The sequence below is a fragment of the Coptis chinensis genome, chromosome 2 (assembly GCF_015680905.1).
Source record: "Coptis chinensis isolate HL-2020 chromosome 2, ASM1568090v1, whole genome shotgun sequence".
Lineage (NCBI taxonomy): Eukaryota > Viridiplantae > Streptophyta > Magnoliopsida > Ranunculales > Ranunculaceae > Coptis > Coptis chinensis.
The window spans coordinates 41,598,257-41,609,805 of NC_141457.1; the positions used below are offsets into that span (position 1 = coordinate 41,598,257).

General features: G+C 37.0%; 1 protein-coding gene and 2 pseudogenes across 3 annotated transcripts; 1 reads left to right on the top strand and 2 right to left on the bottom strand.

Annotated features, from left to right (window-relative positions):
- Nucleotides 1-1,044: 1,044 nt before the first annotated feature.
- LOC147516076 (putative TPR repeat-containing protein At2g32450 pseudogene) lies at nt 1,045-3,251 on the bottom strand (annotated as a pseudogene).
- LOC147516077 (boron transporter 4-like) lies at nt 3,188-6,179 on the bottom strand. 3 transcript variants are annotated; one of them, XM_086594535.1, is made up of 5 exons: nt 5,761-6,179; nt 4,945-5,040; nt 4,731-4,781; nt 4,237-4,516; nt 3,188-3,647 (listed from the first exon to the last, which is right to left on the bottom strand). In XM_086594535.1, exons 3-5 carry the CDS (start codon nt 4,760-4,762, stop codon nt 3,459-3,461), a joined length of 501 nt encoding a protein of 166 aa, XP_086450661.1. In that variant the 5' UTR covers nt 4,763-4,781; nt 4,945-5,040; nt 5,761-6,179; the 3' UTR covers nt 3,188-3,458. The 3 variants fall into 3 exon arrangements, with proteins under 3 accessions (XP_086450661.1, XP_086450663.1, XP_086450662.1); XM_086594537.1 differs by having other exon boundaries at nt 4,237-4,354; nt 4,469-4,516; nt 4,945-6,179; XM_086594536.1 differs by lacking the exons at nt 4,945-5,040; nt 5,761-6,179 and having other exon boundaries at nt 4,237-4,354; nt 4,469-4,516; nt 4,731-4,929.
- A 409-nt stretch (nt 6,180-6,588) lies between these two features.
- LOC147516078 (polygalacturonase-like) lies at nt 6,589-10,401 on the top strand (annotated as a pseudogene).
- The last annotated feature ends 1,148 nt before the right edge of the window (nt 10,402-11,549 follow it).

Below are 11,549 nucleotides of genomic sequence, written 5' to 3' on the forward strand. Positions count from 1 at the left end.
CATACCTGTGGTTCGTTCTGTAGCACAGAGGCCCCACTCTCCAGTTGCGGTGTGCTAACTCTATCCCACCAATGGGGGGACTTCAGATTGAGAGTTCACAAATGTGTTATTGTTTTCAATAAGTTATCCCCCATTACGTTGGCTCTCCATGTGAGTTTTAATAGCAGAAGGGAAACCTCTTCCAATAGACGCATCTTTTGTTGGTGCTAGAGAAACCAGCTGAGGTCCAGTACACTTAACTGGTACAATTTTATCTCTAGTTTGAACACGACTCAAACAACGATACCATTGCGAAGGCATCAAGGCAGACTCCACATCAACGAACCAATAAAGTGTACTACATGTACACATGATTACACAAGATTAGCAAAGGCATGAAGAACTTGGACGTCCTGGAATGTTCCTTCCATTAGATAGAATCTTGGCGAGTAAACTTTAATGAATGTCCTACACAAGGAATGATTTGTAGCGAGGCAATTTTCTTGGTTCTTGAACCTTTAATCATGTAAATGTAAACCGGGGCGATCTAAGCCCGTTAAATGAGCTCTTGTCGAATAAGATCAAAAGTCATTATATTTAAGTGGCTGCAAAATAAGGCTTAGGTCATGATGACCAAATAAGGACTACCGGTGCTAGAATTTAGTGTTTCAATGTCATGAATTTAGTGTCAAGGATCTAGGCTGCCGGAAGGATCTAGGCATCTTGCGAGGAGGAGAATCTTTTAGGAGCAAAAGGCTCTACGCCTAAAAAGTTTAACCGAAGCTCAAGCAAAGCTATTTAATAACCGAATAACATGACACCTGCGAGAATATTACATTGATTTTCAAACAGAACCGCTAATGATGAAGCTATATTGGAGTCATCAATAAAAAAAGATGGGACTACATAACATATTATTCCAAGGATATACCTCTTCTGAAAGGGCACAAATGACGATCAAACAAAACAAAATTTATAATGCACACCGCACGTTGAATAAATTGGTAGGTTAATACCGCGGGGGTATTTATGAAACTCCCCGACCGCTACTTCTAGAATGCAAATTTAAGATAGTGAACTTATCTTTAATTGCTTGACCTCATTCCCATACTCTTTGAAGCTACACTCAACCGACTTGATGGCAGCCAGGCACCTTCCCTTCACTGTAGCATTTACTACATAGATTGAAGTGAGATTTTGTTTCCTTGAAGCAGGACCTAGTAATAAGGTAGTGGCACACAGAGCAAGAAAAATTGCAGTAACGGATTGTGTCTCCATTATCAAGATTAACCAGGGTGTCCATGATCCCAAATCCACAATCCGGATTATCAAACATCTACAGGAACTTGGAAAAAGAAACTGTTGAAACATCAACTTCTCCATAAAATTCCGACGTTCTATCGGTCGACTGAGAAGGGCGGTAAATTGCTCTAAGCAATTCGATATATCTCATGGCATCTACTTTCTTAACCACTAAACTACCTTCACCAACATATCGCCACAGGAGAGCATCTGAAACTGTCCGCTTGCGCTGCTCTGGGGGACCACTGCAAATGGGAGCAAGAAGAGCACATAACATGCCCAAGTCCACCTTACTTGATGCCCAACTATTCAATACAGATAGAATTCTCTTGTTAATAGCTTTTACAGCCCCTTGGAACGTTTCAGGCTTCAAAAAATGAAGCAGATTGTGGAGGATTGCCTCCAGTGCAGACTCCCGGACATATTTCTCAAGGCTAACGGTGCGAGCATAGGAAACTGGAACCTTCATTTCGCTTATTTCCTTCATCAAGAAATCTACATAGCAGAAACCCAATCTGGTGAGCCTCTGAAAGGCTCTGATCTAAAGGGCATTGGCCAAGTCTTCCCTACTTGTAGTCTCTTCATACACCCTCTTAAAATTTGATGGCTCCACAACAGCAAAATCCTTCCCCTTGGCAGGCTTCTTCTGCATTTGCTTCATCTGAGTAATTGCATCATGCAACTCAACCATGTTAGTCATCTTAAAAGCCTCTTTCAAGGTTTTTTCCGCTTCCCTCACCTCATTAGCCCCTAACAAAGCTACAGCTTTGTTACGCTGTGCCCGGCAATGATTTGGCAAAATAGCTAGAACCCTGGTATACATCTCGGAAGCTCTTTGAAACCTCCCCATATTCATATAAAGTCCACCCAAATTGTACAATGTGTCAATATGCTCAGGCTTCAAATCAATTGCCTTCTGAAGCTCCTGAATGGCTCTCTCATCTTCTTTGATTGCATGCAAAGTCGACCCTAGATCAAAGCGTGCATCGGCATAAGCTGACTTCAAGAAAATAGCCTTTGCCAAAGCCTTTTCAGCTGCGTTATACTCCCCTACTCCAGAAACCGCACGACCTAAAAGCTTCATAACCCTGAAATGAGTTGGGCAAAAAGGTACAACCCCTCTATAATGCCCACAAGCACTTAAAGCCATACCTTCCCCTTCTAGAGAAATTTCGAGATTAACATGAATTTGAGGAAGAAGGTAAGATGAGTGATTACCACCGCGTTGCGCCGCTTCTAATGCCAATAGAAATTCCTCCTTTCCTTCTCCCCATTTCCCAAGAATATACAAACAATTCCTAGCACGAAAATGCGGTTTAAAGTTCTCTAGTTGAAGCTCGCAAGACCTATTGAAACTCACTAAAGCATCTATAAACAAATGGAGCTCATACAAAACCCTGCCAATTGCCATATGCACATCAAACATGTCATCTCCCGACTTTGCGTCTTCTGCTCCCCCTCTCAAAACCACCAACTTTTTCATAAAACCACTACAATCCTTTCTAGATTCATCCCAAACAACGCCTATATCTGAAAATTCAGTAGATGGTCTAAATTCAGAAGACCAACCTGGTTCAGAAAATGTATCGAAATCATCCCCACTCACTTTCAACCTCTTTAATGTAAAATGATTGGAGCAAGGGACTTCAGGACATTAACTTGCCGAATTCAATAGTGGAACAAAGGTCTTGAACAGAGTTCATCCTTTTCAACAGTGATCAATATGACTTCATCCTTGCTGAACAGAGTTCCAATCTACAACCAAATTTCTTAAAAAAACACATCACAAAGAACTGTTCATACAATTAAATCGGAATTTGAAGAGAAAAAAAAAATACCTCTTGTTGCCAGGGTACAACGGCACGTAATTGACCGACCGGCCAGCAAAAAGAATCTTCTTTTTCAACTTGTTATATCTTCTTCACGCTCAATTGGGGTTCCGTAAAACACCAAGTCTTCTTCTTCGCCATTTTTTATTAATTTTCAAATTGGGGTTTTTGGAAGCAGCAAATTTTGAGAGAAAGCACACAAAAAAAATTTATGGGAGTGTGTACGTACCATGGCATTATGCAATAGAAACTAATGAACAAAATTCTATACAACCACAAAATGAAGATTGAGGGTTAAAGTTACATTTTATCACCAAGTGATATGTTGACTCCTCTTGATTTCAGAGATCATGAGTAGTCGTATCCTAAACATAATATTTTTTCTTTATAGATCATTTCCAAGAAAGTGAAGCTGAGCAAAGTTTCTCTTGCAAAGTAAACTTTTTCCAAACCAGTAATGTGGATAAACCAGTTGATACGCTGACCCAAAACTGAACTTCTGTAGCTAGTAAAGACTAAAGAGTATCTCACTTTGAACTGTACAGTGTGAAGAAATCATAGTAAGGTGGAGTGTTTTTTAAGATGTCATTCAACATACAATATCACCGACATGGAAGAACCTAAGATTTGAAATTTGTTTCCTACAGTTTCAGAGTAGCCACCATGAAAACATTCAAAACAGCAACAGATACCAGAGGCCTGAGTGATTAGTAAGAAGAGTTTCATATAAGAGGAATCAACAACTATCCCTTCTCTTCTTGTTATCTTAATTGAAAAATGTCGCAGATGCTAGTACCTCTTTTGTCCTGCCTATAAATAAGTGAATAGCTCTTACAGTTGTCACCATCTATTTCAAGTGAAAAAAACATAGCGTTCTAAGCTGAACCCTTATAGTATGTCGTTTAACTTATCCAGTTTTTAAATGTACACAGATAGCTTTGTGGTTGTTTCTATGGTGTAAGCCTACCCCACCTATTCTCACCCTATCCAAGATATTTTTTGCAGGTTTGACATTGCCGTTATGTGGAAGATATTTTTTGAATTCTTTGACTATACACTGAAATGAAAAACCTTTTGTAACCCAACTATATGTAATATGACCAATTTAATAATTGATACAGTGCACCTTGAATGAGAGGCTGAGACTGCGACGTGTTGCACCAGTAATTTCCTCATACTCAGCAGCATCCAATTCCCACAGGTGTTTTGGGTGAAACAGCTTCGGAAGAATGTGCTCTCTTATGCTTATAAGAAGAAAAAATGGCAAAGGGAATAATATTCCAGCAATAGGTATCAATGTTATGCCAAAACACATGAGAAGGTATATCAACTGGAAGACTGTGAAGAGAGTAATATACTTAAAGGGCACCGACTCCACAAAAGAAGCATGGACCCCTTCCAGAACCCTGCTCAAAAAGGAATTACACAAATGAAAAATGAAACACTAAAAGACTATTGACGTAATTGGAATCAATTTAAGAAATTTTTGACATCAGGGTTTATTTGCGACAAACAACTTCCACTATCTGCTTTGGTACAACCATAAAGAAAATATTATGACATCTAAAACTTAGAACCAACAGTTCAACTATCAAATTAAGAGCAAAGCAAGACACATACCTTTGGTGGTAAGTGATTTGACAGCAAAGCATTCGTCCTTCTAAGTATAAACTGAAAAACATATCCACAGGTCACAAGGGGTAAAAAATTCTGCCTCGTAAACCTATTACAAGCTACTAATATTGTGCAATTCACAACAATAACAATTTTGAGTTAATAGAGTCACAATCTTGAACAAAATTATATGTAAATATTTTCTTTCTTAGAAACTTACCTGATTCACTTTTCCACTTAGCTCTTTAGAGCGCTCAACGCCTAACTTTCTCTCATCTTCAGAAGCCGTAGGCTCTCTTCCACTAACAATAGGTGCCTATATGTGGTAAAATCAGATACATGGTAAGAGGGTGAAGGCCATAGTAACGGTTGATACTCTCTGATAAGAAATGTTCTATTACATACTAACACTATTAAGACAGTAGAGAAGATAAATGAAAGGGCCTCAAAAAGTGTTGGAGGAGGGTACAACCTCTTATTTGTAGTAGTAGTATATAACCATAGCCGAAGAAGAAAAGATTGTCCATAAACACAATTGACAGAATAGATAACACTTACCTTGGCCCAAAGCAACAACACACCTAAGACACTCATACCGTACAATAACAATTTTAATATAAAATTTTTTTTCCATACACAAACCTATATGTCGTGCATAATTTAAAATAAACCAGAAACAATTGGTGGAAAAATACCTGTAGAATGCTTTGAACTTTAAGTATCCAAAGCACTCTAAAATTCTTGGAAGCCACTAAAAAGAATGGAAATTGCTGCCAATCACATACTTAAACAACTAATTAAACACCATAGTTTCCATATCCATTTAGACCGTGGGTTCATTTTTTATACGAATTTCACAGCCAGTTGGCAAAATAATTAATCTTTTCTCCCCTGTCTTGGCCTAGTGCGTGATTTCACACCAAAAATATTTAACCTCTTTCCAATTATGAACAACTCGATAACCCCCGGTTTCAAAACTAATATTATAAGAAGCCCTATTAAGGGATAAGCTATGGAAGAAGGTAGGAATTTTTACCTCTGATACATGACGGCCTAACCTGATTCGCAAGCAACACTTGAACTAAACTGACTTTAAAGCTTACTTCCAGCTCAATGGAGTTATAGGCAAGGCACCAGCTCTTCTTCCATCCCTTGTACATCAGTACTAAAAATCAAATACTTCAGATGTGTTAGTGTTCTAAAGGACATCTTCGAAAGGGATATAAGTGTTGGGAAATCTCCACCTCTCAATTTGAAGACGCTTATTTATACAAATAATGAGAAAAGAAGCAACGGCATCAACAATGGTAAACAAAATCATCAAAATCATGTACCAGTAAAAAAAAAAGCTAGAGTAATAAAAAAAGTTATGAAAGGGAAGCTATCATAACAAAAAAAACAACACAGTCTCATTTTAATTTCACCAACAACTATTCATCAAACCAAATAATCTAATGTGTGATAATCGAGAATGTACAAATACAAATGATAACGTGCTCTTAAAAATACAACTCTTAACGTGCAAAAATTGTAAAGAAGCGACTTCTTGTAGAGAAACTTAAAATGAAGAACACCGAAAAAAAGAGGAAAAATCCAATCGAAAGCGATAAGTAGAACGAAAAAAAAAAGAGATGGTCAAAGACTGCAAACTATATATTACTACTTTTGCACTCACAAGCTCCAATAATTTGCCTCTCACCTAACTATAATCCGTCATGTGATGATCAAAAACATAAAAGTTGAAGAGAATTTGTCTCTCGTCAAAGCGCCGAGGTTATTAAGGCAAGAAGTTCACAAGGCAATGGAAATGAGACTACCCTTGCAAGTTACGACGGAGGAACTCAAGCCCCAAAGAACATCATAAATGGGGGTTTCTCGAGATGATTGCGTCCGATCGAAGAAAAGTTCTAGTCAATGCTTTGCTCCTATTAACCATGTTGAGAGGGATTCCCCATCACATCACTTATGGATTATATGGAGAGAGAGAGAGGAGGTAGCAGTGGCTGTTATAGTGAGAGTAGACGATGATGGAAGTTGTTGGGACTGAGATAAGCGGCAACGTAAGTGATTGTTTACTCTCCAGTGTTGGTTCTTTATTTTGTCTTGCCAAGAGTCCACATTAAAAACAGAATCAAAGTGGGTAGTCTATAAGACTATAACGTTAAGCCAATCACTCGATGAACACATATGACAACACCCTAACCAGTCTATATATCACTGGCCATAATATGTTATATTGGTAGCTGCAATCTCCACTTTTTAAATCATGCACGTAATCACACAAAAGATCTAGATTCATATTCATATCCGTCAGAGCTAACCAAAGTAACCATTTTGTCCATTTTGAGTGAAGGGTTGAAAGAATCCATCAACTTCTTGACCGGCGACTCGCATTCATCAGCAGCAGTTGGGTAGTTTCTCTACGTCCCTCAACATCGGTGTCCATCAAGGTTATTCGTGCAATTGGAGGCAAGAGTTGAAGCTTCCAATCTTTACTATCGTAGCTATGTAGCTAAGTTTCTGAATTGTTTGTTGAGGTTAAGAGACCGGAGGTTAAGTGATTATAGGTTTTTTTTTAATTTAAGAGACAGAGAAGAGAAGACTGTTGATCCCAAGTATTTCAAGAGAGGCAAGAGATAATAAGATTTTTTTTTACCTCCTGTTTGCAAAAAAAGATGGGATACGTAGAGATTGAGAGGGAGACGAAAAGGGAAATGATTAATGTATTTATGGTAATTTAAGTCTTAATTAATGACTAATAAATATAGGCGTACAATTCATATAGTCATATAGTGCGTGCATTTGGTTTTCAACCTGAATTTACACAAAACTCCTTTGTGATGGTGTTATAACTTAAGGGTATAAATGGAAATAAAAGTTGAAATGATAGAATAGTCCTTTTTAAAGGCATTGAATATTTTATTTTAATATCTAATCAAGGGTATTTAGTAGTAGATAAAAGGTTGGTCTAATTTAAAAGGTCAGGTTAATTATGGTGTACTTTACTAATAGAGATATATATTTATAATATATATATAATGGGGGGAGAGATAGAGGCACAGTTACTGTAGCCACATTCTAGCAACAGTTTATCCCAGCTCTCCGTCTGTTTTAATCTAATGGTCATGACGAAAAGTGTAATCGCCAGTTTTCACTTAGAAATAAAAGGAGGGTATTTTCGGAAAGCAAAATTTACCAAAGCCCAAAACCCATTTTCTCTCCAAATCAGTTCGACCTTCTTCTCTCCAAAATTTGGTTCGATCAATTTCTCTAAACCCTTCTTCACTGAAACGTCGATCAATTTCTCTAAATGCATCTTGTTTTCTAGAAATGTGTTAATGTTTAAGCACTCAATCTCCAAGTAACTGCACCTGAAGAAAGCCCCAATACTGATGGAATTCATGTCACGGAAACACGAAACATCCAAATTGCTAACAGTGTAATTGGTACAGGTATACTAAATTACTAATGATTGAAAATGTACCCAATACTATGTAATTCATATATGCAGTATTCAAGAGAGCTGTTTGCATGGCCCTTTGAAACATTGAGTTTTGACCTTGCCTCTATGGAAAATAGTATTATGATGCAATGTCACAAATTCCCAAACGTTGAATTGAAATATCTAGATGGCTTCTCCAAATATTTAGTGGATATTTCTCTTTGTTCTTGGAAAAATTCTTAGTATTCTGATGCGGCGCAAAAATTTGAGGGTCTGTAGAGTTTTAGGCTGTGCACATTCATGGAGTGACAAATATTTGCATAGTACCAACTACCAACCAGTGCCTTAAGTTTTTGTTTACCACATCATGCATGATTTTGATTCAGTGAATGTTTTATGATGTTAAGGTGACGATTGTATCTCTATAGTAAGCGGATCTCAAAAAGTTCAAGCTACAAACATTAATTGTGGACCAGGACATGGAATCAGGTATCCGATTCTCAGTTACTAACAGTTTGGATATGTTGTATCCGATTCTCAGTTACTAACAGTTTGGATATGTTTTCTTCCCAGCATTGGAAGCGTAGGAGCCGGCAATTCCGAAGAACAAGTTTCAGACATAATCATAGATACTGCAACCTTGTCAAGAACAACAAACGGAGTCAGAATTAAGACTTGGCAGGTAGATAGAAGTTCAATTCTATTGAAGATTTTGCAAGAACAATTGTATGCGCTTATTTGCCTAGATGCATACCTAAATAGGTAGATACATATATGAATAACAGTGTTTTTTTTATATCTAAACAACACAGGGAGGTTTTGGAAGCGCCAAAAACATTGTTTTCCAAAATATTGTTATGAATGATGTCAAGAATCCTATCATCATTGATCAAAACTATTGTGATCAGGATAATCCATGTAAAGAGCAGGTACCTATAATGACCGAAGCTAAGAAACTTCATGCCATAATTCAACCCTGTAAATAGTTCTAATTTGATTGGTCTTTTTCCCCGTAAATCAGCCGGCAGATAAGTAACGCGTTTTGTTCAAGAATATCAAAGGAACAAGTGCTTCCAAGTGGCCATAAAACTTGACTGCAAAGAAAACACGTCCATGTCAAGGGATCAAGATGCAAGCTATTAATTTAGTGGGAGAAAATGGTGCATCAGCTAAAACTTTATGCAGCAGTATTAAGTTGACAAAACTTGGGGAGATTTCACCGACTTGATTGCAAAAGTTACAGAGATACAATAAGCAGATGCAAATAACATCTCATGTATTCATTTGTAATATAGAATTGAATAAAATTTGACAGAGTTTAAGTTTATTTTGAAATGGCTGAACTACTCCCATTGCAACATTGCAAATCTAGAGCCGCATAACGATGAGGCGTATAAAAATTGAGACGCATAACGATGAGACGTAGCACATTCTAGCTGGCTACTAATAACACAAGGATGGACTTGATAAAAAAAGAGTACACCATATCCAATGCCTAACATACATATCTCAAATTGAACTTGAACATATCCTACGCCTAGCTAGCAACAACTTTTCACCAACATAACAAGTTAGACCATACATAAATAACTTTCGAAATCTGGTCTTTGCAACCGATCGTGAGTTTTACTTCCCAATATATTTTAAACCCTCTCTTCAAAAAAATTAAGGCGTAGTATTTGAATGAATGAATAGCATTTTCCTTCAAGAGTATGAAAGATTGAAGATGGTAATGGAAGTTTGAAGAACTTTCCTATTTTATTAAAATACTGTAATATTGGTATATGATACCAATTGAGTTGAGTAACATACTGTAGGAAAGAATTGATTGGAATAATATAAGATTTGATTTGATTAGAGGCGCTAAATCGTTTTCTGTGATACTATATACGGGTCATTTGTTACGAAAAGTGATTGTTCTTAGTCAAGGGGTTTTGAGTCTTTGGTTCTACTATTGGTAGTGACTAGTGATGATATTTCCACGGGGCACCGGCATTCATGATCGCCGGAAGAAAGCTATCTTAATAAGTAATGTCTTCTACAAGAACATCAAAGGAACAAGTGCTTCGTATGGTCAGAAATTTTGACTGCAGCAGAACACATCCATGTAAAGGGATCATAATGCAAGATATAAAATTTGTGGGAGAAGAGGGCAATTCAGTTGAAGCTTCATGCAAGAATGTGGAATTGACTAAAATTGGGAAGATTTTGCCGAGTTGTTCAAGAGTGAACTAGCAGATTATGGTTCTTGTACTGATACAACATATGAAGACAGAAGACCTAATATGATGGCATAGTACTAAATTACCATTTCCTCTGTGCCAGGGATAGCTCAACTATGAGTCATTCTTGAGATCGTATACACTCTCTAGGGAGGAGGAACTTGAACTTATCTGCATTGTAGATCAAGTAAGACGGAAGACGAACATGAACAGCTAATATTGATTTTGAGATTGATCCCATCTTTTCTATCAGCTTTTGTGAGTTATATTCTTCAGGAAGCATATCAAAGAGATTATCTATACGACATAATTTTTTTTGAATTCTTACCAACTAGGGTGCAAACTTATATAGAATATTTCTCAAACAGTAATTACTTTAACAGAACACTCAGACTCAACCAGAGGTTCTCGGGCATCAGAGAGAAAAACTCCACACTAGCAACACCATAAAATCTAAAACAAAATATGTTATATAGAACTAGAATCAAGCCTTTTACCTTAGCCAAAAGTTTCCAGAATGATCTTAGAGATGTCACCGCAGAAGACCGAAGAACAGAGCATCTTAAGAAAACAATTTCCATTTTGCAACTGTTCACTTTAACATTCTATAACTTTGATATTTTAAAAGGAAGATAGACCATACAGATATCAACTCATTGATCTATAAAAATAAATTAATTAATTAAAGAGGATACATATTAATTCATTGATAGTTTACTCACTATCTAAAAGTAATAATTGCTCAATATCTCCTAATATCCTCTTTTCCACATACAAATGGAAATGTCCGGATGAAATATTACCGCCTAAATTACTTAATTATTCCTATATGCAAAGTGTAATTGAAAACAAAACTCAGAATGCCGTCTCCGCATTGATCTTGAAGAAACATGATGGCAGAGGTCAACTGCAAACAACAACATCGAGTAGAAAGCCAGTATGGTTATCCTTTCACAGTTTTGAATGTTGAGTAGTTCGACATCGAACACCTCAAATTGCTTTGAGCTGAAAAAGTCGATGGTCCAACCTATAAAATACAAGACCATCGACCATCAGTGTTGCTGGAGACAAATATCAAAGTTTTCAGTAAAATACACCAGCTAAGAACTTTTAATTCTCTGAGTCGTGTTTCCAGTAGTTTAGGTCCTTTGAACAAGCGTC

Coding starts and splice junctions, on each gene's coding strand:
- LOC147516077 (XM_086594535.1), bottom strand. CDS start 4,762: ATGCTTTGCTGTCAAATCACTTACCACCAAAG. Junction 4,517..4,730: donor CAAATCACTTACCACCAAAG/GTATGTGTCTTG, acceptor CTTTTTGAGCAG/GGTTCTGGAAGGGGTCCATG. Junction 3,648..4,236: donor GTCTCAGCCTCTCATTCAAG/GTGCACTGTATC, acceptor CACACTGTACAG/TTCAAAGTGAGATACTCTTT.